This window comes from Platichthys flesus, chromosome 15 (genome assembly GCF_949316205.1).
Source record: "Platichthys flesus chromosome 15, fPlaFle2.1, whole genome shotgun sequence".
In the NCBI taxonomy this organism is placed as follows: Eukaryota; Metazoa; Chordata; class Actinopteri; order Pleuronectiformes; family Pleuronectidae; genus Platichthys; species Platichthys flesus.
Genome location: NC_084959.1, coordinates 17,502,353 through 17,527,394, shown reverse-complemented (window position 1 = coordinate 17,527,394; position 25,042 = coordinate 17,502,353). Strand labels below are relative to the sequence as shown.

The 25,042-nt window shown below is 40.4% G+C and overlaps 3 protein-coding genes across 8 annotated transcripts in view; 2 read left to right on the top strand and 1 right to left on the bottom strand.

Moving 5' to 3' along the window:
- Positions 1-206: 206 nt before the first annotated feature.
- Positions 207-2,483, top strand: cenpv (centromere protein V). Of its 3 annotated transcripts, none has more exons than XM_062407019.1 (6): positions 207-442; positions 590-712; positions 803-895; positions 1,111-1,180; positions 1,266-1,380; positions 1,699-2,483. In XM_062407019.1, the coding sequence occupies exons 3-6, from the start codon at positions 804-806 to the stop codon at positions 1,848-1,850; spliced, it is 429 nt and encodes a 142-aa protein (XP_062263003.1). In that variant the 5' UTR covers positions 207-442; positions 590-712; position 803; the 3' UTR covers positions 1,851-2,483. The 3 variants fall into 3 exon arrangements, with proteins under 3 accessions (XP_062263003.1, XP_062263002.1, XP_062263001.1); XM_062407018.1 differs by having other exon boundaries at positions 208-442; positions 593-686; XM_062407017.1 differs by having other exon boundaries at positions 208-442; positions 590-686.
- On the bottom strand, positions 1,864-15,455 carry pigl (phosphatidylinositol glycan anchor biosynthesis, class L). The gene is made up of 7 exons (XM_062407016.1): positions 14,696-15,455; positions 13,030-13,129; positions 6,526-6,616; positions 5,345-5,412; positions 3,958-3,989; positions 2,631-2,764; positions 1,864-2,315 (listed from the first exon to the last, which is right to left on the bottom strand). The coding sequence occupies exons 1-7, from the start codon at positions 15,054-15,056 to the stop codon at positions 2,187-2,189; spliced, it is 915 nt and encodes a 304-aa protein (XP_062263000.1). The 5' UTR covers positions 15,057-15,455; the 3' UTR covers positions 1,864-2,186.
- Positions 15,456-15,611: 156 nt separating this feature from the next.
- The window catches only part of ncor1 (nuclear receptor corepressor 1), a 50,388-nt gene continuing 40,957 nt past the window's right edge, over positions 15,612-25,042 (top strand). For all 4 annotated transcript variants that reach the window (XM_062407011.1, XM_062407009.1, XM_062407008.1 and 1 more), the window contains exons 1-6: positions 15,612-15,733; positions 18,391-18,580; positions 21,978-22,072; positions 22,328-22,535; positions 22,972-23,154; positions 24,582-24,695. In XM_062407011.1, the coding sequence (XP_062262995.1) occupies positions 18,470-18,580; positions 21,978-22,072; positions 22,328-22,535; positions 22,972-23,154; positions 24,582-24,695 (711 nt within the window). In that variant the 5' untranslated portion in view covers positions 15,612-15,733; positions 18,391-18,469. The remainder of the gene's footprint in view (positions 15,734-18,390; positions 18,581-21,977; positions 22,073-22,327; positions 22,536-22,971; positions 23,155-24,581; positions 24,696-25,042) is intronic.

Here is a 25,042-nt window from a genome sequence, read left to right as displayed (position 1 = left end):
ACATATGTGGCACTGTAATCTAAATTAAAGCTCTCATGCTGGGGTCTGTGGCCTAGTGGGTTCCTATTTCTGGGTCACAGATATGATACAGCCAGGAGAGAAATAATTAATGCATTTGGGTCACAACATTCCCTTCCCACCCTTCCAGCACACTGTCATATGATACCCAACTCGTGATGAACCGCCCAGGGCCTTTCACAGAGCTGCTGGGTGTGTGGCTGAACTTGTTAAAGCTCTGACGAATGTGTTTGTGCTAAACCTGCTGTAGTCTGCCCTACCCCCTCTCCTTGGAACTATTAAATGCTGCCTCCAAGTGTTCCAGGAAAAACAACTTTTCAAGCAATAGGCTCAGCCGAGAACCGTGGAAACTGACCCTGTTAGCACACACATTTAAAGTTATCTCGGCTTGGAACAGCAAACTCAACGCTTTGTCAGCATAAAGGTACGTGCTATTTCATTGAATTGACATATTTAGTGACTCCATCAGCCGCAGTGATTGGGTCAAAGCTGTTTAAGGGCAGGAGGCTTTTCATGTAAATGTGACTGTTATCAGTGATGGACTTTGATAGGGCCATTATGTTTTCCTCAGCAGGGTGGTTGTTAGGTTGGAACGCCTCGTCCCACGTCAGCAGATTGCACAACAAACACGTCACACTAGTTTCTCCAGAACTTCAAGGAGGAGCTGGGTAAATACATTCCGGTTGACAGCAAAGTAACTGAATTCAGGCTGACATTCCCATAATACAACAATACGAAAATATGTATTCAGCACAATGGTTTGATCTTTTCTTTACACCCACAGAATGGATCTTGTAAAACATACAGGTGGCTGCCACTGCGGCGCGGTTCGATTTGAAGTCCGGAGTTCTCCAAACCTCCATGTTTTCGATTGCAAGTACGTTTAGTTGATTTAATGTCAATGTTTCATAATCACATAATAAATACATCCTAACTATTTTAAATCTAAAATCAATGGGTGGTCCTCTGACACAATTGTTATTCTGGCCCAGAATAAATATTTTAAGTAATGATAGTAAAGAGATTTCCAAGAAAGTGTTGTTGCTTTACCAATTTTTATCTCATTTAAACTGATGTATGTTTCATTTCCAGTTGTAGCATTTGCACAAAGAAACAAAACCATCATTTCATTGTTGCAAAAAATCAATTCACACTCCTACAGGTAGGAAAAAATGCTTTTGACTATAATTTTAAACTCTCTCAAACATGTATAGCAAATAATGTTATTTTTTTAAATTTCTTTCTAGGGGTTGGATAGTCTGACGACATACACTTTCGGCACTCATGTTAGTCAACACACCTTCTGTAAAACCTGTGGAGTTCAAAGTTTCTTCATACCTCGCTCCAACCCAGATGGATATGGTATGACCCTGACACGTTGTCACATGTGGTGTAAACTTATTTCAACATTCTCCTGTCGTGTTTTCTCCAAGCTGACCTGTCTGCTCTCTAATTCCCCCACTTCCATGCCATATACTTATATAAAGAGAAATGTTGGGACTTGAACACTAACATCGACCTGAGGAAAAGACTGTAAGCCTAATACTTTGCACTAACTGAAATCTGAGGTGGCACACCGGTTCAGCAAATTGTTGCTGAAATGTGCTGCAGACTATGGACTGTATTGTTTATATTCAAACAAATGAACGGCCCTTTGTTGCAATTGTTTTTTCTTCCCAGGCATTGCCCCACACTGTCTGGATCCAGGTACAGTGCAAAGTTCCACAGTGGAGAAATTTTGTGGGGAGAAGTGGGAGGAAAGCATGGAAGCTCACAAGAGCATCAGGGACATGTCTAGACCTGCACCGGACACATTGGATGAAAGAAAATAACAGGATAAGAAACCAAAATCGAATATGTTTTTAATCAGTAGTACACAAGAGATACTGTATAGTATTTTGGACCCTGTTTCATAGCATAGTGTTTTTAAACAGTGTAATGACTGAAAACCATAAAGACATTTTTATAGCAACGACGCAACAGACATTTCTATTGTTGCAATTTAAAAACGACTGTCAGCTTCTTTTGTGGACGTCTTGTGAAAAACAGTATTCAGGCTACTTTAGCCAATAAACAATACATCTTTATTCACTGTGAGCCAAACAGCTCATCAGATCAACAAGCTATTAAATTCCCGGCTAGTGTAACATTCAGGATGGAACAAACTTTCAATAGATCTTCAGGTTCTTTGGTCCTTGTGGAATCATCTGGAATGTGTTTATGAACATGTAGCGCGAGAAGGCGACGTACAGATGCCGAAACCACAGGAGTTGAGTGCGATGACAGATCATTGCAGCCTGACAAGAAAAAGAGAGATTATAATTTTCTGTTTTAGATGATGGTGACGTTTAAAACATGCACTAGACACTTTACCTGAAGCTTTTCCTGTTGATACAGTTTAAATCTATTGTAAAGGTATTCATTTCTTTATGTACCATAAGCTTAATAAAATTATTTAAACTCAACTCCCCACTTTATTGAAGCGTCTCTTTTTACTTACTTCATCTCCACTCAACCCTAACCCTTTTTCAGCACAAATACTGAACGTGTTTAAATGATGTTTGCCCTCTATGACTCTACAGTTACATGTCTTGGCCAACAAACAGTCTTACTTTGGCTTTCCTGTAGCCCTTTGAGCCAACAACACAGCAGAGACATGAGGAGAGCAGCCAGCTGAGGGGGAGCTCCAGGAAGGAGATATACTTCCTGAGGAGGCCGACTGTCACCAGGGAGAGCAAACAGCAGTCTGGGAGAAGAGACAGAGACCCAGTTAGCTGCTAATGCTGTTAAACATTCACTGAAGTTAATCAGGACATGCTCAAAGTAGCAAACTCAAGCTGCCCTTTGTGTTAAAGGTTGTAAGAACCAATTGACAGGAGTTAAGTGTAACAATATCTGATTCTATTAGCAACTGTTATTAACAGACTGTAAATATGGTAACGGCATCTTCGATGGTAACATTTGTCAGTTTGTGGAGCAGGAGAAGCTTCAAGCTGCTGGTAATGATCAAGGAGTTTCCCTGCTCTGCAAGGTGAGGAGGTTTATTACAGTCACGTTGAGCCTAATTCTCTCCTGCCTCCCCCACAGGCCACAGGGAGACCAGTCCAGCAGGTTAGAAGCTGTATAATGTGTAACCTGTGTGCGTGTTATCAAGATTGCTCACTGCAGGGACAGGGTTCAAGGAAGAACAAAGTATTTTTTGTTCTGAATAAAGTGTGTGTTTGCTGTTGCTAGGTCGATTAAGCCATTCAACAGTGGTGGAACATTTTAGATCACATGTATAATTATCTACATGGGATGCTTGTTTCTTATCATGGTCTCTGCAAGCTCTTTGAAAGTGAATGTTTTCCGTACAAAAGCAAAGTAGTCTTCCTATTGTAACATGTCACCTCCTCACTGTCCTACTTTCCCTTTCTATTAAAAAAAATCCCCCTGGGACTCATCATGAGAGAAGGCAACTGAAAGTCAAAATCATGAACATTTGGATTGACATTATATTTAGTTGGCGGGCTCACACTTGTAAAAGAAACATTTGCTATTCAACTGTTTTTTTCTAGGATCCAACTGGCCTTTTGCTGCCACCAGCAGACCAAACAATTAAAGAGACACAAGAATCAAGAGACAATTTTGATCAGAAGAGGGCGCTGTACAATAACAAAATGCCCAGTGTGTTCACAGTCTTTTCCATGTTTCTCAATGAGAAAAATGCAGACTGGCAAGGTTATGCTTCTTCTTCCTGTCTTGTCTAGCTGTGAGACAGATCTGTATATTTGATTTCAGCTCTCCCCTTAAAGTTTTGAGCACTTGTACTCATTATCGTTGCACTTCATATTTGTTGTAGAAACAATTCAAGAGTGACCAGTGAATCCAATCTGTGACAATGTGCTTACAGATTTTGAAAATATAAACATCTTTAAAGTTTTCTTATGTCAAACATACCATCGGGTACTTGTCCAGTGGAAGCAAGGTGGCTGTAGAAGGAGAGAAAAAATAAATGTTACACAATGAAAATGTCCCGGATGCAAACATGACTGCCACAGAGATCATACATCTGTACATCTGTATGTCATGCTTTACTTATAATATGTAACTGTGATTTAAGTTTGTTTACACTGATTTCAACACAAATGGACATAAAGTCAGTCACTGTAAACTCAGTGCTGCAGCAAGGTGGTTTCTTTTCAGTGTAGCAACGTCATGTTTTCACCCGTCAGTTTGTTTGTGTGTAAACAAGATGACGAAAAAAACGTCTGACTGCATTTCCATGAACTCAATACGTATATATACACACACAGCATCATGTTTTCACCCTGTGAGTTTGTTTGTGTGTAAACAAGATGACGAAAAAAACGTCTGAGCGAATTTCCATAAAACTCGGTGGACGTACATATATATATATATATATATACACATAATTCCATAGTGTACCATGGTATATGGTATGGGTCAGTAAGGAACTGATTACATTTTGGCGCAGATCAGGATCAGGTGCTGGATCCAGAAAAAAATCGTCAACATTGCTGACAAGGCATTTTTCATTCCTACAGTTTCCCCAAGGAATAGTTCATGCTTTTGGATGAAAACTATCAGGCATATGGGGAACTGATAAATATAAGAGTGTGGGAAATGTGTTGCAGCTTGATTCAATTTAAGGGGATTCTAGTTCTTCAAGTGTTAGTGCAAGCACAGTCAAGCTTTCATTTCTATTAGCATAGTTGGATAAAAAACCAAACCCAGAAGCAAACTGCTGAGATTAGGAGCATAAATTAAAATCTCTACTGGGAATAATGATATGTTATTTGAAGAGCAGACATAATATATATATTTGAACAGATGAGGCCCAAAGATTGACAGAACTACAGTATATAGGCCCAGTGAGGGATAATCAGTCCAATATGGGGACAACAATCTACACTTCACAGAGCAATTTAAAAAAAATAAAAAATAGTCGGATGTAACTTGCTGGTTGGCCTCACCAAACCAGAGCTGCCCTTCCACCCCACCACATCAGGGACAGGATTTACTGCTGCTCTCTGGACGCAGAGCCAGGACCGTTTGGATGACCTCTCAGCTATGTAAGAGAACAATTCGGAAAAACATGGTGTGTGTGTGCGTTTTTGTATGTGCATGTGTGCTTGTGGTGAAGGATCTGGAGAGATGGATGTTGATGTGAGTCTAAATGTTTTCCTGGCGATCCTTTTACGATTATGGAGTAGGCTGGTTACTGTGTGCATGTGTATGAGCCACATCATTTCCCTGAAGATGGCCCTTGTAAGTTAAATTTATAAGATATTCTGATGGCAAAGCCTTAAAGTATAGGCTGTACCTTACAGCTTTATGGATGGCTATGTGGTTGGCATGGCCACTCACTCCTCTTCCATCGAAGGTCAGCACCTGAAACACAAAATATCTCATTGTACGGGTGAAGAGCCAGAGTCAGGATATCTAAGAGTGATATTAAATAAACTGAGGCAACAACAGAGGGGCAGATGCTGGTAGGTTTAGTTAAAGGGGTTCTGTGTCTGACTGTGGAGCTGCTTGGCAGCTGACAACTGATATTTAAAAAGCCTTTTTCTGTGTGCATGCTTGCACACTGGAAGAAGCAAGTAAAAAAAGAATCAGGTCAAAGGGAAAGAAAAAGGGCTTGACTAAAGACTTGGCATGTGCTATGCTTAGGCGTATTCTACCACGACTATGTCTTTACCATCAAGCATAAGTTTAAACTCCCAACCACCAAATATTATGAGTAAACTCCTAAACCCAGAATCTGTTCGACTGGGCTGGGTTGCAGAGTAAAAGGGAGACAGTGCTCAGCTAAATGAAATGTAATGTAACAATGGCATAATGTTTGACTACTGAAACAATCCGGTTAAAAGAGTGGGGAATTAATAACTTTTCACATCTGGTTGTCTGTAAACATCACTGTTTATAAAATACAGAGCAGATGTAGCTGTGAGACTGACATGATTCTCTAATTGTCTGGAAGCACTTATACTGTTGAGCTTGAGAGGATGGGGGAGGCCGGATGTGTGTTTGTTGCTGTCTTTGATGACAAAAGAGATCAGCAGCCAAAGAACAGAGGAGCTCAGCTGTACTTCTTAATTATCAACCCAAAGAACTAGTTTTCTTTTACAATTGCTGTTGTACTTTCTGTTCATCAAGCTGTTTGACTGTTTTATCCCTGTTGAGACGGACTGGATGAAAATTCCTTATTTCTAAATTTGCCTCATTCCCAGTAGCTAATAGCTCAGAACTGCTCTGGGGCTGATACGAATCTCAGAAACTAAATCCAAACTTTCTCCTGCAGCAGAGAACATTTCCCCTGTTTTTTTAGGGAGGCTGAAATGCACTCTGCACCAGACCAAAAGAGATGAGGCTTACAGGATTACTACCCAGCCCACAATGGAACTAGGATAATGAACTAGGAGTGTGCAAAAAAATATAGTAAAAACATAACAATATAGGATTCCTTTCACAGAATGGAAAGAAACTGTATGAACATCATACCATGTTGAAGGAGTGGGCTCTAATGTGCTTCACAATCATCGAGGAGACCAAAGAGATGCTCCATTCGGCTTTGGGGTCGTCTGGAAGTTTTCTGGAGAGCAAAGGAAGAGACTCTGGTTATCAAAGTTAATGTGAATATATTGTGTTTTGCTGAAGTGGCTTTAATACATGCACTGAACTCTGGGTATTCTACTGAAATTATCCAAGAGGGCAGGGATGTTAAAACTCATATGTCAGTTGTTCCAGACATGGACAATGACATGTCTTGGCCAACAACCTGTCCTACTTTGGCTTCACTGTAGGCCTACGTCAACTGCTCCAGGTTTTCCTGCCAATATCTCCAGAGAGTGTCCAAATGAGCCCATGTGAATATATAGCAGGATTATGTCCGGAGAATTCACAAGCATGAGGGCGTTTTTGATGATGTAACAGATGCAAAGATTGAAGAGCTTTCGGTGATAAGGGCCGAGGTGGGCGTTTATGTGCTGTAATCAAAAACAGTCTGCCTCCTGTGTGCTCTACCAAGCGCCAACCCTCACCTGAGTTCTGTTTGTTGTTCTGTTTAACAGTTCTTGTCAATGCATCTGACTCAGACAATCTCCTGTTGCGTTCTTCATATCTCAAAGGCAAAGCCGGGGAATGTCTGGGCCCACTTGTCCAGGCATTTTCCAGAGTTCATGTGTGACACAGCTTGAGATACAACCTGAACTCCACTGTAACTGAGAGTCAGAAACCGTTTATGCAACCTAAGCTCACTGATGTTTCTGAGGCTGAACCGTCTCATTCCTGTCTAAAGCACAGGATTTCTGCACAGAGCAGATTTAACCCATGCGTTTGAAAATAGGCTGCTGTGGAATGCAAACACGAGAGCATGCAGGGAAGTCTGGGGGTTAAGGATCAGGAGACTCTCATGGCATCCTGCTCATCTGAAAATGCAGGCCTGAGAAAACATGGAGTACACACTGACACCTGACCAGCTCTAGCTCTGAGCCTACATTACATACACAGACTTGAAAATAATAATGAGGCTTTTTATGACTGTTCCTCATGAAAAAAAAGAGAGAAAAGAGCTTAAAAACACACTCGAACACAACAGTTCACATAAAAGATCTCAGTGCAGCATTTTAAATAGATTAATTCTTTGCACTATGTTGAAGAATCACTGAAATGACTGCATAACAGTGGAGGTGCTGGTTTGACAAGGAAAGGATCACAATCCCTGACTTGAGGTGTTGTTGTTCACGTGTGGAGGCCCTTGGTGGGTGCGAGTGATAGTGCTTGTATGTATTTGAAAGTGCATAAAGTTGGGTTCAGTGTGTGTCAACAGTTGTTCCCCTCCCCTTCGTGGCAAACAATGAGTCAGGACGGTTGAGCCGGTGCAGGGAAGTGATGGATTAGGCCACAAATCTATTGGCTGCCTGCGATGTGAGGGTCAGGGCTCTGGGAGTGGGGGGTGGGATGGAGGGCTCGGCAATGTCCGGGGGATTAGGGGGCGGAGAGTTGGAGGTTCAGAGATAGTTTAAAACTGTCTGTCATTGTCAGAGTGTGTTGCTGTGACACTTTGCAACCAGTGACCGACATATTGTAAAGGCTGAGAGGGCATGTTTTTAAAGTTTTCTTATCTGAAGAGATGATAAATACTGCCTTAATTAATAAAATACAACCCCAATGTCTCCATGTGTGTCAGATAAAAAGGCTGATGGGAACATGTAATGGTTTGTGCCAAAGTGCATCATATGAATTAGCCAAATATTCAGTTTCATTGCATCTCATGTTTTAACACTCAGTCTCTTCTGCTCTGCTGCATTTATTCATTTATAATGTATTATTATGTCTTACAGCCTGACAACCGTAGCTAAGCACAAGTCGGCAAGGAGGGGGGGGGGGAGAAAAATGAACAAAAGATATCGGACACCTGACCTTTCTCAAGCAGGATGCAGTGTCAACTTCACCATGGCAACATTACAAAATGTCCTAAAGTAACCTCCCTGCCTCCCTGTTCTAGCTTTGCATATGGATGCCTAATTGCTTGCAGGCATCTATATGCATCTGTTGAACCTTGGCCCAGTAAGGGGATTCTGCATTTGTGTGTGTACGTGAGAGAGAGAGAGAGAGAGAGAGAGAGAGAGAGAGAGAGAGAGAGAGAGAGAGAGAGAGAGAGAGAGAGAGAGAGAGAGAGAGAGAGAGAGAGAGAGAGAGAGAGAGAGAGAGAGAGAGAGAGAGAGAGAGCTTGTTTAGTCTGGTCACATGGACCACAGGCCTGTGAAAGTGCCAGACTTCTGTCCACACAGTCAGATTATATGTCCTGCTGGGAATGGTTGAGATGCCACTAAATGCCTACAGTACACCCACAATGTCCAAGTGTAATAAGGTACTTACAACTATAGTAACAACAGAAACATATATGTCTTTCTTCACAAACATTTGCTACTATTCCGGGTATGTTTAGGAAATGAGCTGTCAGGAAAGTAAAAGGAAAAAATATTGCTATTCAGAACAAAAGCAATCTAATGTGATAAATCTGAGTTTTCTGCTCCCTGCAAAATTCAATAACTGGGAGTTTTACTGTGCAGAGGCCAGTGTGTAGTAGTGACAAATGTATCTGGGATAAAAGCACAGCCTGAGGTCAGTGGCAGGGCTGGAACATCTCTCCATAATTTACTGCGCCCTGCCATGTGCTTATAAGTCAACCCGGGCTATGTTTTACCATTGATCAATGTATATTTAAATGTTACTGCAGAAAATTCTACTTTCCCTTTTTAAAAGTTGCTTTTTTTACATGTTAGTGGTATGTATAAGGGACAGAGAGACATTTTTTGAATTACTGAGACATGTGATGGCTGAGAGGCCTCAGTCAGTCTGATGTATAATGTAATGAAGAAGTGGAATGGCTGGATCTTTGCAGCCATAATGGAGTCCAGGGGGCAGGCAGAGGTCAAGCCAGTGCAAATGGAGAGGCAGCAGAGCGTGCTTAAATCCAGCTTGATCACAAAGGCCCCAACATGCACTGGAGCCCCAGATACTGTCAACACAGCTGTCCTATTCAGTGTGCATTAAAGTGAAAAGCCTATTTTACAACAAAATCCATGTGTTTTTCTTGGAGAACCGGGCTGTGGTTACGAGTGTGAAAGTTTCACCCAAATCTGTCATCAGGAAACATAACCCACACTGTGTGTCATTGACTTCTGTTGTAAAGTTCCAGTGGCGTCAGTGCATCACACCATCGTAATGAATGAGATTACAGTACATTGAAACTCCCCATAATGCGATGGCATTCATCTAGTATTGTTGTGACTACTACAACATTTATTGCTAATTTTTAATACAGTTTGATTAGGTCTGATAATCTCTTGATGTTCATATACTTGTATGCAGACAGTGGAAGGTATTTCTTGATATAAGATGATTTTCAACACAGTGGTTTTAACCTGTTTATTACTATAACTATTACTGACCATACACTGTTTCAACGCTGTATTTTCTCATGAATGTTATGAATATTGTTATTTTGTTGATGTGCTTTGTTAAACGCAACATCTATTTGCCTTCTGTCTCGCCTGGGAAAGGGATACCTCCCATATGTCTCTTTTTTCTAACATTAAAATGTTTGGGGTGTTTTGGGGAAGTTTTTCCTCACTCTTGTAGACTCATTAAGATGGATTTTGTCAAGAAAACAGACAAGGCCGACTTTCCAAGCAGAGCACATGTCCTGGTTCGTGTAGTTTGGCAGACAAAACGGTGGCAAATGTTTTTGCCCATGGAGAAAGATCTGCATTAAGAAAAGGTCCTTATTTTTAAAGACATTTTGCTTGTTCTACGCTTGACTTTATTTCTTACACTTAAGGTTATCCTTTAGCTGACGCACTATTTTGCAACCTTATATTGTGTTTTTATGAACTTGCCAACTGATTTTGCACTGCCTTTTCCCCTTTTTTGCACAATAAAATGACCAGCGAGAAAAACAAGGCAGGTCATATGTGGCCAGAGAAGGTTAAGAGCAAAAAGCCGGAGCCTCGCTAACCATGTAAAGACACACAAAGAGAAAAACTGTTTGGAATGACCTACATTAGCAGTGCTCAGAGGGCTGCCAAAATGTATCCACAGTCCTTGGCAGTTGGCTCCAGCGGACATGGACAAGAGGAGGAGGGGGGAGAGAGAGGGAGAGACAGAGAGGGGGGGGGGGAGTGAGAGGGGAAGAGTGAGAGCGAGAGAGAGAGAGAGAGCGATATAGACAGAGAGAGAGAGCGCTTGGTTGTGAGTGAGCGGGGCTGGGGCTCTCAAAGTTCTGATTAGGTGTGTGTTTTGGGCAAACAACAGAATACACAGAAAGGGAAAATGGGCACCACTCCAGTTCAACAGAAGTGCAGACAGCACTGAGATCAAAGTTCAGCTATATTCTGTGTGCACAAGATGATAAAACTGTGATGTCACAGACACACTCAGACAAGTATGCAAACACACACGCATGCGCACACAGTTTGTTCTTCTATCTTAGTGAGGACATTCATTGACATAATACATTCCCTAGCCACTTATACCCTAAAGTAACCATCCAAACTAAATGCTTAACCCGAACCTCAACCTAATTCTAACCCTCAAACCAAGTTTCTATACATGTCCTCACTCTGTAGCGTCAATGCTTAAAATGGTCCTCACAACGATATAAGTAGAGGGACACACACACACAGCAGCAGTGTTTGCTGGGGCAGACAACCTTGGCAGGCTGCCAGCATATTACTGTGAGTTCCAGGTTAGTGCCAGAGTTCATACAGCTCTCCTGGCTAGCCAACATGCACACTCACTCTCACATGTACACTGCCCTGAGGTTCCTGGAAACTCCAAACATTTTCAAGGGAAGCTGCAGGGTTGATCCATTCCACGGGGGAAACAAATTCCTTCTTTTTCAACAACACCTTCAACAACTATTTTCTCTGTAACTTGACCTTGCCAATATCCAGAGCCGTGGGGACTGAAAGCCGTACAGCTGCATACACAAGAAAACAAAATATAAGAGAAAAAACGAGAAAAGGAGGAACAGCAATACAGTTTGAAGTGCTGTCACTTTGAACATGAAATTACATTGTTGTGATTATGTTTGTTTCAACTTGGAGGCATTTATAGCCTGACTAAGAAATTTGTTTCTGTTTCTCTATATAGTTCATAGCATTTAAAAAATAAATATTTTATTCAGTGAAGTGATATATTCTCATTTGATAATTTTCTTTATGGATTTCCCTGGAGAACTGAGATGAATAAGCTAACATACAAAAGCCAGAATGTTTCTTTACATTACATTACATGTCATTTAGCTGACACTTTTATCCAAAGCGACTTACATTTTTAGAACACTCATCATTTTATGAGGGGCCATCTAGGGGTTCAGTATCTTGCCAAGGACACTTAGGCATGAAGATGGGATAGAGTGGGATTTGAACCGGCAACCTTCTTGTTGCAGAGCACCCGCTCTATCCCCTAGGCCCGCTCTCCCCATAACACTGGTTTTGTTAGGGAACCACTAACACAGAGTGTCAGTGTTCATTTAAAACACTGAGAGGAAGATATGCTCAAAGGTTTCCCAGACAAAAAACTCAAACAAATATCCATTGACACTTAAATATGTGACCTGCAAATCAAAATGTAAATCTGATCTACCTGGTGAAGCAGATGCTATTAAATGAGGGATTGTGTATGGGAAACCCCCAAAATATTTCAATCTAATTTAGTAGAGAAAACTAAGAAATGAATTTGCTGCCCTGTGTCAAACAGATCAGACCTACTGTTCCTATTGACAGTATATCCTTAGCCTAATTTAATTTAATAAAAATATATTTTCTATTCTAACTATATGATCTTACTGTTTAAATTTTTTTGCAGAATATCACTTGTGGATGTTGCTACAACTGAATTCACCTGCCGATATCAGCGTTTCCTCTCATATCATATTAATATATTTGTCATGGTTCTGAAGATGTTGCTTGTAGTTAGCTGGCAACATCGTTTGAACCATGTAGTTCTTTCACATGTACGTGCTCGTACCCATAAAAGAAAAATCCATGCTTAAACGATCCATTTCATATCCAGTATCATAGTAGAGGTTACCAGGACAGCCAATATTGGGTTTATTGAAGCAAGATCACAAAAAGATAACATGTACTGTATGTTTAAAGTTGGATTGTTTTGCCTCTGTTGTAGTAGCGCAGTGTGATTTGTGGTCAGCTCTAACCAATAAGCTCAACCAGGCAGAAATGCTGAGACCTGAGTCCTGAAATGAAGATGTCAGAACTCACTATGGAACTACTTTTTATAGCTTACAATTAGTCTTTTTTAAACAATACTGGTTCTCTGCAGTAGACGACCCAATCATGTTTAACTCACACAAATCTTTATATTCAACATCACACATCATAACCAACACAAATACAGTGCTATCAACATTCCAAAGGCACACAAGTGAAATATTGTCATATACAGTATGTTGTGTGTTTGGTACAGAAGGCTGCTCACCTGTGGTCGACTATGGTGACTCTGGAGGCCGGTATCCCCAACACGGCACAGCTGTTGAGAAGTTCTTGTTTACGCTGTGCTCCTTGATTGTAGTAGTTTCCTATGGAATATTTGGAGACAAAATAAATGGAAAAATGAAAGGATATTCTGTCTCTGTGAAATATTCATCTCAAATTGAAATATCATATAACATCACTTATTTTGAATCTAAATGAAAATGTGGCACAAGTTTGGAGTGCTGCTTTAAATTCCTGGTAGACATTTTTTACGAGAACAATAATGAATGTCCCCATTTTTGGAAACTCATTAGACTATGTGACAAAGGTGGATATTTCTACTGATACATTTGCATTTCACTTTTAATGTGGCTAAAAATGTATGTTATTTTTTATGAAAATTAACATGTTTGCGGTTGAAAATCGAACGACATAAATTAGTTTGCTTGTCATATTTTGGTTTGGTGGGGTTACTTTTTTTTCTCTAAATAACCGAATTTTACCTAAAATTCAAGATCAAATTTTCTTGAAATCTTTACAAACTTCACTGAAAAAACTAAAGATATGCAAAGCTTTACATTTCATTACACTACATTTCATTTAGCTGCGATTTTATCCAAAGCGACTTACAATAAGTGCATTCAAACCCGAGGGTACATACCAAGGACGACAAGAATCAAGAAAGTACAATTTCTTCAAAATAAAGCAAAACTACAAATTGCTATAAGTAAGTGCCATTCAAGTGCTACTAAAAATTTAGTTTCAACGAGTTGTTAGGTGTTTGTTTTTTTTCTTGCATGCAAGCCATTCAGAAATCCCAATCTAAAGACCAGCAAGCAATCTCTGCAAGGCTGTTTAGGTTGATGAGGTTGTGTCTATCTAAAAGACTCTTATTTTTTTAACGACACTGGCAACAATGCTAATGGCCCTACTTGACAGGACTATATGGTGTCATGTGGGTGTACCACATTTGGACAGACTGTGCAGCCAGTAAAGGGAGGTTAATGTTGGAGTCATCAAAGTAATCTCAAACAATTTACTTAAGCTCGAGTGTCATGTGTTTTGTCCTTTTCTTGATTTGCATATTGGCATAATGGTGTCTGTAGCTGTTACGTGTAAAGTATCAAACCTGAATTCTCCTTACCGGCCTAGCGACAACAGAGGTAGTGTGATTCATTTAACTCTTCAACTTTAGAATATTTACATTTTGTATGTATACTTATCATCAATGTGCTCTGTTTCAATCGAATAAATAAAAATGTGTTTCAGCTCTGTATGTTTTCAGTAATTGAAAACAATAATTTTGTTTATATCATAAACCACTTAAAGGCAAGGAGGCCCTAAGAGATCAAACTAGTGCACAGTAGAGTAGAATTGTCTCTAGCACCTCACCTGCCAACTGATGATGTATAAATCAGACCCAGTAATCTTTAAACCAGAGACAGATAATGTACATAAACTGTAACTACACGTTTGTGGTGTTTCTGATGTTCTGCCTCCTTTAAGGATGTTGTTGTTATTCTCTTTTAACTCTCCTGAGTCTAACATGTAATTAGGACTGGCTAACACTAGATAGCATCAGACCACACTCATAACAATTCGTCCCCTAACTTCACATTGACTCATTAGTGTGTGATTGATGTGTAACCACCGCTGTGTTGTCACCGTACCTTCAGATAAACACAACAAATGGACGCTGGCATTCAACTCCACGAGTCGAATAATCGTTGGCGCGAAGAACATACATTCATCATCCGGATGCGCAGTAACAACCAGAGCTCTGATATCAGATCCGGTTGTTTCCCTGCTCGATAAATGTTTTAACGACTTTAACAAAGCTCCTCGCTGTCGACGGTAAATGCATTTGATCCATATGAGAAAGGATAAAACTACGAAGACACCAAGGTAAATAGTCATTATTTTGACCGTTACTGTAAACAATCCGTGTGAAAACAAAAGCCTGACATGTAAATAGTTCCACGTGTAAAAACAGGTACGCAGTATCCTCCCTCTTCCTCTCTCGGGATACATTCAAGTCTCTGTGCTGTATCTTAGGCGACCTCCTCTTTAAAGCATCAAAGATTTAAAAGTGACACCATCAAAGCCACATCTTGCCCCTTTTAGCCCAACAATATTGTATTTTTCTCCCCAGGACTCACTGTCGCTTTCTCAGTTCATTTGGGGTTAAACCAAAAAAATTGGGCAACAGGAAATGCAAATAGTGGAAAATGATTTGCTACCTCATTCTTATAAATAAGATGTATACATAAGGGGATAAAGTTAAAGTATCAAGTGGAAATTTCTATTTTTTAAACGTGAAAAACACAAACACCACAAACGTAGTCATGTTTGAGGGGAAGATTTAGCTGTCACACCGGTTTGTCCTTACAGGCAGATAAAAATCCACAGAGAACATGTATTTGTATTCATCAAAATACAGGCACAAGAGTTTATCAACTTAATTAATGTACTCATTATAATTGTGTTCATGTAAAAATTGTTGTTGAAACGCGACAGTATCCAGTGAAACTAACCGAGTACGGACAATTTATTTTATGCTATCAGGACATCGTCCGACAAATGCGGCGCAGCCTTCAGTCTGCTCAGTCGTCCACAGTCCCAGACCCGCGGATTTACAATCAACTATTCACACAGATCTCTGCCCGGGAATCCCCAGCTCGGACATCCGTATAATTTCTAAATATGAGGTGAGTGCAAATTGCTCTTGTGAACCATAGAAACATGTCTGGTTATCACGCTTTTGAGCGCCCCGGTCTACGCTGAAAATTTGCCTTGCAAGATGGCGACGTGGTTGGGATTTCAAAGGTGAATTACAGGCTAAGTTAGCCAGCTAGCGACAACAACAACATCTCTAACGTCACGCTTCAACGCCGGGGTGGCAAAGTAGCATACACATTACAATCTGCGTTCGTCGTGGCGCATGTATTTGGTGCATTTCCGGGGAGCTCTCTGTTGTTGACCCATCCCCCCCCCCCAAAGATAGGATACAAATCCAATTGCGTTTAGGTGATGCTGTGGTGGTAAAAGACAACAATAACAACGCACAGCAGCGGGATTTCTCACGGCTGCGTTGTGTGCGGCGACCCCGATCCTCGCCGTGTGAACTCACATCATCAGAGAGACAACTGCGACTGGTTTCTCAAATTAACTTTACCAGGAGCATCACTGGGTGACGACAAAAGCAACGTACATGCCCGTGCTCCGAAAATGCCTTAAACCCCCCTGGTTAATATTTGTAAAACCTGTTTAAATGCGATGATCGAGATGTGGGCGAAAACCCCCACGAGTATGTATTGTTCTCTCCAGTTCATTCAACTACGTTCATGATCTATGGAAACAGGGATGAGAGAGTGTTACAGCTTCAACTGGCCTTTAAATACATCCAACCAATTATTCCCATCATTGATTTGATCAAGCAGGTTGGGGACAGTAAGGGCACTCTAAATGGCTGCTGCAGCTGATTCAGATATTTTCAGACATTTTGATATCACCCTGAATTCTCAGTTGCCTTTGAACAAAAACAAAAAAATGATGCAGACCCCCAGTGACTCGCTGAAACATGCTGTGTCACAGACTTCAACCCAGGAGCTCTCCTTTTTTCCTTTAATTGGAGGAAAGTTGTTGACTATTTTCAGCAGAGCAGGACCTCACTTAATGAAGATGACATCATCAACACCCCCCCCCCTTGCAGCATGTGCTAAAAGTTTGGTCAAAACTTGACCTATTGGAGGAAGTCAGTCTCCTGAAATAAATTAACGAGTCGTGGACAAGTGTAACAGTAAAAGCAAGACTTACAACGTAGGTTCATCATTTCATTTGTTCCTACTTAGTTTGGCTTAAAGTCGGAACATATTGCAGATGAGAATCAGATTCATGACCTGTTGTGTGTAGAGGACACAACGCCATTTGTCACTGCTTGCAGTTTTCCAAAGTTCCATCAATGTAAATGAGAAACTAGTAAATATAAAACCAACTCTTTATTTAGATGGTAAAACCAGCATTTTCAACAATAGCTCGTTAGTAACAAGTGACGTTATCCAGCTGCTGTTGATATATTTTAAGTATTTCTGAAATCGTGAAAGTGGATTCAATTCTGTGACCTGCTGAATGCTGTGGCCTGCGGATTGAAGAAAAACCACCCTGGTTATGGTGGCAGTGGTTGCAGCTTTTCCAACTCTGCAGTTGGCATCATAATGTCTAGGCATGGTGGCCATGCTGAAAATCTTGCAGTCCTAGAATAAAATGATAGAGGCAACAGAGCACAAGTTCACATGATGGATCCCTCTGAGGAATGAAGGAAATGTCCTGAAAAAATGTTTCCTGCACGTGTTTAGCAGCATGTTTTTGTTTCCTAATATATCAAATTCCAAAAGAAATCTTTGTTTGTTCTATTGCAAGCACTGTGATATTTATTTATTAGCAGTCATTGATCAAAAGTCGCTGCGCCCTTGCTCTGTCCAGGTCCCTGTTCTTTGCACATTGCTTCACTGAGCCAAGCCATATTATGCAGCTAAAATAAACGTGCTAATTTTATCCCACTAACATTTTTGTCTAAATTCAAGTGGGGTTGGATTTGTTAATCTTTAAAATACGAATAATCAAAGATGGCACGATACATACTTTTCTGAAGTAGTGTCAACATGAGACGAAATTTGAAACCATGATCAATATCCAAATAATTTGCGATACGATGTGAGATTAGAGACAACACTTTCTTTCCACTGCTGCATGACAGTTTATTAAGCAAACAAGTTAATTAACATCATAGAAACATTATACATTCCAAAATTAGTTTAACTAGGAAACAACACCCAGCCATCCCTTTTAACTAGAACCAAGACCAATCAGTCCCCTTAAATTCAGTCAAGCTGCACCAAGACCATTCAGAATGGTGTATTTAGAATTTGATTGTAACCTTTTTACATGTTACTAGAAACAGGAGGGATATGAGCAGGGCAGTGTTCCAATACTCATCTGCATGGAAACAGTTATTTTGATTTAAAAAACATGCAAGGAAAACAGATGGGATGCATCTGTTTGAATCAATATACTTTTTTATAAAATATACTTTAATATGAGCATTTCTGACATGTCAGGTTGTCTGTAGTTTTGTGCATACTAACTTGTATCAATAGAACACACAGCTCATATCCTGTAGACATTTTAATTTGCTGCTGCAGAAGCATGTTTCAAACTGCAGTATTGTCTTTGATCCAATATTGTCAGTCTAACTTGCTATGTTTGAATCTTATGCAGGAAGCTAGTCATGAGTGTTTTATATGTCCACTATCATGATTAGAATCTGACTTTTAACAAACAAATATGTGTCTTTGTATTTGGTTAGGTGGTTTGTGTCTCCAAACATGGTCTAGCTGAAGTATCTGATTTGTGAAGCCGCAGCAGCCCGGTAGCACTGAGCCAGGATGTCCAGTAGCTCGGGCTACCCCCCCAGCCAGGGGAGCTTCAGCAGCGAGCAGGGCCGATATCCTTCCCATTCTGTCCAGTACACCTTTACTGGCACACGCCATCAACAGGTAAAACCTATTTTTTAGCTTTCTTGTATGTCCGCTTACATTTAAAATTACAATAAATTACGTTAAAATCTGAATTTCCACCCAGGTTTTCTGTTATTGAGTGCAGTAGACAGCAGATTATGGCTCAGAACTACACACTTTTTGTTATGCTTTTATTTCACTGTCGTACTCCTCCTGTGAAGTCACTCAGCAAGTGGCAGGCTAACATTCCAAATAAGAGAAGTCCTTTCCTTTTGGCTTGACCGCTACAGCAGGGCCAGCCCTATAAACATGAATGTCGGTGAGTTACAGAGTGACAAATTCACACCACTGGTTCATTTGCCAAGTGTTGGCATTTTGGCAATTGCCCTTTCAAAACCATTTGGGCAATTAGTTACTTTTATGTAATTGAAGAAGGCGACTTTTCTCTGTTGGCTACTTTGAGGCTCTTGGCTCTGTAGTCAGGTGTTGGCAGAGTTCTTTCTGCATGCTAAAAAGTTCAAACCCATCATGGGAACATGTACAGGTAAATCGGAAACCACTGGCGGTCTGCTGATTTAATATGGCAGGACAATGCTGTCTGCAGCCCAATTAGGTATGGTCCAGAGTGGGGTAGGATACCATAAGTGAACTATGAGAAAAATGCAGACTTTATGTCTGTATGAGAGGAAAAAAAGGAATCACCAGTCAATATAAAATGTTGCTAACCAATACCCAGTCCAGTCAGATACTGTGTTTTTACCTTTTCCGGTTTCTTCTTGACTGTAGTTGAGGCTTCGGTGAGATAGAGAGACTGAATTCAGACTGTTAGGATTAAATCTATTAAAATGTTTTGGGGCAATTTCAGCCTATTTGTTAAATAAACAAATAAACCTATGGTGACCATTGATCTCAATAGATAAAGTGTGTCTGTTGCTGCTACTCGGTCAACAGAACCAAGCTTCAGTAACAACAGCATTTCCAGTATGTACTAAAATCTGAAAGTGAAATGTGACTTTTTTTTTACACTTTGCTTACTTGTTGTGGTGGCATTATTATTGATTTAAATATTGTATGCTGATTGTGGCTTCATTTGTATTTTAAATCTAAATAGACTCTCACTTCCTGTGAAGAAAAAACATGTTTATATACACACATTTATCCAATTGAGACATATTTTCAGGTTTAGACATCCAAACTCTTTGTCTGTTTAAAATGTAATTAATGTAATTTTCCAGATGATTCTTTTGACTATTGTGAATATTGGATAATGTTTGTTTGCCGTTTTTAGTTGACATACTTCTCAGAAGCTTTCTTTCACAGAAAAGTGTCAGGGGTTCATTTCTGAGCATTTGGATTGTTTGCTTTAATCTGGGACCAATCGGGCCTTTGGAAATATTTCCTGTAACTGATTTAGCTTGTTCAGGTTTGTTTGGAGGTCACAGTGTGCTGATAACATTTATGTGAGTGAGCTTATTGATGAAAGCAGTTCTACTGGTTTCTGTCATTTCATTGTGCATGACTGATGAGTTATTGTATTGTAGGAGGGCTGTTGCCCCACTTCAGAGCCAGCTCTTCTATAGTAAGGTATACTTCCTCCTGTCTTTGTTATTTAATTCAGGAATTTGACCTATTTTGATTTGAGCACAAGTGAGTCCACCTGTGTCGCATTTCTGGCTGATGTCCCTCCCATTGTGCCATTGGGACAGGTGCAGGATCTTCAGCCAGCGGCCATCCTCTGATGTTTTGCCCCTTCAATCATGGAACATCTCTTAGTGGTGGAGCAGTGGAAGGAACGTCTCCTACTGCCCCTTGCAGCTAGCTCTTGGATGCTTGCTCTCCCAACAGCTTGCCCTTTGTTTGGTCTGCCTGCTCTACCAGGTCTTTTAGAGCCTTCTTCATCTTGGAACCTGGGATTCAAAGATAATTCAGGAACTGCTAGGGTGACCACTGTAGACTCTACAACCAACTTGCAATGGTCAAGTGAAAACCCTCCACCTTGCTTGTGATATGCATGGGTGGGGGGATATGTACTATAGGCCCCACGAATACTGACCCACCACTGCAGGATGGTTCCCGCCGCAGTTTCGGGATTGGGGCAGGTGCACATTGCATGTCCGGTGTCCTTGTAACGTGCCGTATTTGCCTGCCACATGTCTGCGATCCCCCGCTGACTTCCACTCACCTTACACTTTGACAATGGACCCCGTCACTGATCCAAGGTTCTTCTTTAGATATGTGCAGTGCTAAGGGTTTATTTTGTTTGTTTGGTTGGACCTGGAGTTTATGAGACGCGTATATAAACAGAAGATGAGCAGACACGCTCGCTGCGATATTCCTCCACAAAGTTACTTAAATTTTACTTTGGTTTTCATTTATTTTGTTGACAACTTATTGTAGATTGATATATTCCTTTTACTTGAATGAAACAGTGGTCTGGAGTGTCTTGGTCATCTTCTCCTTCAGCAGCGCCATATGCCCGCTTGAAAGGGTCCCAGAATATGTCCATGCTTTCTCCTTTTGTCTTCCCTGACCCTTTCAGCCTGCACAGGAATGTGTGAGTCTTACTTTGAAATGGTTCCACTTGTTGTTCAAGCCTTCCTTTTCCTAATCCTTGCCTCTCTCCATGACTTCCACCAAAGGTGTCACTCATTTACAAGTTCCATGCATTGCTGTCCCTGGCTGTTTGCAGCTTGATTGAGGACTTTGGGATTTGCTTCACTGATGTTCCTCTTTTTGGTTCCCTTCTTGGCGTTTCATTACAATGGTCAGCTGTGAGCTTTGCAGTTCTTGTTGATGGAGATCCTGCTTGGGAAGAATGGCCGTCCTCTATTACCAGCTGAACGGATTAGTACAAATCTGGATCTCCACCTAGCTCTGATTCCTTCTTGTCTGTTTCTGCAGCACATATTTGCATGTCTTAGCTGCCGCTGCACTTTACCTTCCTCTGTTGGATTCACTGGCCCAGTTAGGTTGTCATTTTGGAACCCCCACAGCTGCATTCTCTCAGGATGCTTTGATTATTTGTTGTTCCCATGCCATGTCCTGATTAGTCCCTCTTCCATCCTGCCTCTTATTAGTTTGTACAACAGAATGCTTACAGGAAGTGAATGCAACAAAGGTCCCTGACCAGACTTAAACTGGGGAAATTATAAATAGTCATTTTCTTAAACCCATAGGTTTAAAAGCTGAAGAGATGTTTCAGCTCCTGAAGCGTGAATAAAGCAGACAGTTTAAACCAATGTGCATCTGTTCACACAGAGACAGACGATATAAACAGCAATTAAAACTCGCCCCTTGCAGGCAGGACTTTGCTGCTCCATAAGCATGATTTAGTTTCTTCACCTGTGAAATATTTTTTTTACAGTGTTTTCAGGAGTAATGATGTTGTTCAGATTTCTTTATACAGTTGTTTGTGTTGTGTTCCTCTTACCTTCAGGATTTCACCGTCCCAGACTATCGGAATCACATGCAGGATGCACAGGGTCGGAGAAGACCATCCTTACTCTCTGAATTCCACCCTGGAACTGAAAGGTAAGGGCTTCACTTAAAATATCACCTGCTGCCTAAATATCATATACAAGTTAAGTGTATGCTTATAAATGGCAACTAGATTTTTTTTTTTTTAATTCTTCAATTTTATTGTTCGAATAGTAGTTTTTCCACCTGCACTCGCTCTAGGATGCCATAGAAATCCCTAGATTACAGTGTGGGAGTCATATACTGAGATGGACCAGATAACTTCAGATACTGTACATAAGTAAACTTCCTGTTTATTCTGTACTGCAGGCCCCCGGAGAGACGCCATGGATACGAACAGCAGTTTCACTCCATCACAACCCAGGCTGATCATGATGCACTGGACTCTAAACGCCCTCGGATGGACAGTGTTGCAGAGGGCCACATTACCCGAAACCTTTCCACTGCTGGGGGAATTATCCTGCCCATGCCTCATAACATACAGGACAGCCTCAGAGCAGGTGTGGACGTCAAAAAGGTAATCAGTCAGTTGACTTCACGACCTGATTGGGTCACCTTTCTATTGTTTTTCACTATTGATATTAAATTATATTAATTGAAAGAACAACATAATTTACTGGGATATTAACAGTAGAGCAAGACCAGTATGGATGGTATTTTATATTGTCGTTATCAAACCTTTATGAAAAAGAAATGGAATTGAGATAAACTAGAAATAAAAAAAAAAACACACAAAAAAAATAGGTAGAACTATAGTTAAGAATATAAACTTTTTATATCAGCATTTAATGGCTTTGCAGATAGTCTGAAAGGCTGACATAAGTCTCTGTGTAGTATTATATTATAATTAGATACAGTCCTCAGATAGAACCTTTCTGACACTGCTTTTTGAAGTTTGTACAATGTGACTGCAGGATTCTCAATTACCCAATAAAAATGTATGTTTTTGCCAGGAATCTCAGTTCACTGTCAAAGCTGAGTCCCATTCCCAGGGAGGACATTCACTACACATGGTGGAAGATCAGGACAATTCTCCCTCCAAACTATCCAAAGAGGAGCTGATCCAGAGTATGGACCGGGTGGACAGGGAGATTGCTAAAGTGGAGCAGCAGATTTTCAAGTTGAAGAAAAAGCAGGTTTGTTACCCAGTGGGACTTTTTGTCTCGAACATGCTTCATTGTAAAACTTGGCACAAGTAACAGCTTTTAAATTAAGCACTAACCCATGAGACACTGAGGGGATTTTAAAGCAGCAATGAGGACAAACCTAAATTACTTATTGCACTTTAAAAAATTGTGTGTTTATTATAAACCACAATGGCGGAAGCTGTAAAGGTCTTCCAATTTATATTTGTTCAGTGTGGAATGATAAAGTGGAATCAGAAAAAGCTAGTTTTACGGTGCCTTGAAAGGTGAGATACCTTTCTAACTTTTGATCTTCATAACATGATGAATGTCTTCAGGTAACTGTTTACATGTCAGTCCAATCCAGCTTAGATTTTGATAGAAATCTATGACACAGGCCTAAATCAATCTGTAGAAGAGTCACAACAGACAGAGCTTGTTTGTACAGTGATGTATCCGAAGAGAAACATCACGTTGAGGTGAAGCATTTAGTGTAGTGTAACATTAACTCACAATTTGAATAATACATTTGTGCCTCCTTTAGAAACCTGCCGTTGATAGTCCTTTCTGTACAGAGATCTCACTTTATTTCCGTGAAGTAGAGTCCTTGTTTTGTTTCCTTTGCACAGAACCTTACAAGCCAGCATATTGCTGCCCCCATGTGTGATTTTTAGATAGCATGCTAGCGTGCTTGCGTTCCATAGTCAGAGGTGTGACGTGTTAAATAACAGCGTCCGCACCCTGCTGAGGCTAGTTTGTATTCTCAGTGAGTTGTGAAATCAGCACACAGATGTTTAAGTTGCTTTTGTCGGTCTGTATATCTGACTGCTTCTACCCACCATAGACTGTATATTTATGCCAATGAGGTGCTCTCAAAAACATTGTTTTTAGTTTTAAACTTGTGCCAATCTTCATGTCTGCATTAGTTTGCTTTTAATCTTGTTTGTGGACATTTTTGTCTTTCTTTATATTCTGTCTCGTTAGATTTGAAAGTAAACTCAGCTTTTCTGGGAGAGAACCTCTCAGTTTTTTTCTCTCTCTCTGGGATTTGTTTGTTTATTTTAGGTATTTCAGGAACTCTTAATCTTGTCCCTCTAACCTGGTAGTTTATATAACCTTTAACGTTAAACATTGATTTACCAGACAATTAAGCATAGCTTGTCTGTCAGTATCAGCAGGGACTCAATGGCAGAGAACAGTTGGGTTAAAAAAAGACAAGAACAATTAGAATCATCTGATAAAACCAGAAGCTAAAATCAGGTCAAGAGTGTGTAGATGGATCTTTGTTTTCCACCATTTCCTGTGTATGAAAATCAATACAGACAAAAACATACAAAGTGTTAAGAAGAAAAGAGGGTTCTTGTATTGATGTGTGTATTTTGTGCATCTGATATTTTGTTCTATTGATCACATTTTTGTGTATTGGTGTTGTCTCTTAGCAACAACTGGAGGAGGAAGCAGCCAAGCCAATTGAGCCCGAAAAACCAGTGACCCCTCCCCCAGTGGAGCACAAGCACCGCAGCATAGTCCAAATCATCTATGATGAGAACAGGGTTAGTCGTCTGCTGCAACACCAACACACAACAACAACAACCAGTATCAGTTCTCATCAGTATCTCCTTTCATGTTGTTTAAGCTCTGGAGATCTTCAGCTATTTTGTCAGCTATTATCTCTCTGTCTGCAGCCTTTTGTTTTTCCATTGGCCTGATTAATCCCCCTTAAATTGTGCCATGAAGCGAGAACATGTGTTTCTGCTGTGTTCTTATAGCATGTAATAACCATGGTGACCTTGGCAAACCAGAGACAGTCTCCTCCCTCAAAACAAGCAATCTTACAAAAGTAATGACTGAACATGTGTATTCAGCTGTCATTACTTTTGTAGCTTCCAAATTAATCTTT

What these genes read in the sequence shown, in the direction of transcription:
- pigl (XM_062407016.1), bottom strand. Translation starts at nt 15,056, where the DNA reads ATGTATCCCGAGAGAGGAAGAGGGAGGATACTGCGTACCTGTTTTTAC. An exon ending in GTCACCATAGTCGACCACAG is followed by an intron (nt 6,617 to 13,029) that starts GTGAGCAGCCTT and finishes TTTGCTCTCCAG; the next exon opens with AAAACTTCCAGACGACCCCA. An exon ending in GAGCCCACTCCTTCAACATG is followed by an intron (nt 5,413 to 6,525) that starts GTATGATGTTCA and finishes TTTGTGTTTCAG; the next exon opens with GTGCTGACCTTCGATGGAAG.
- cenpv (XM_062407019.1), top strand. Translation starts at nt 804, where the DNA reads ATGGATCTTGTAAAACATACAGGTGGCTGCCACTGCGGCGCGGTTCGA. An exon ending in CTCCATGTTTTCGATTGCAA is followed by an intron (nt 896 to 1,110) that starts GTACGTTTAGTT and finishes TTTCATTTCCAG; the next exon opens with TTGTAGCATTTGCACAAAGA. An exon ending in ATCAATTCACACTCCTACAG is followed by an intron (nt 1,181 to 1,265) that starts GTAGGAAAAAAT and finishes ATTTCTTTCTAG; the next exon opens with GGGTTGGATAGTCTGACGAC.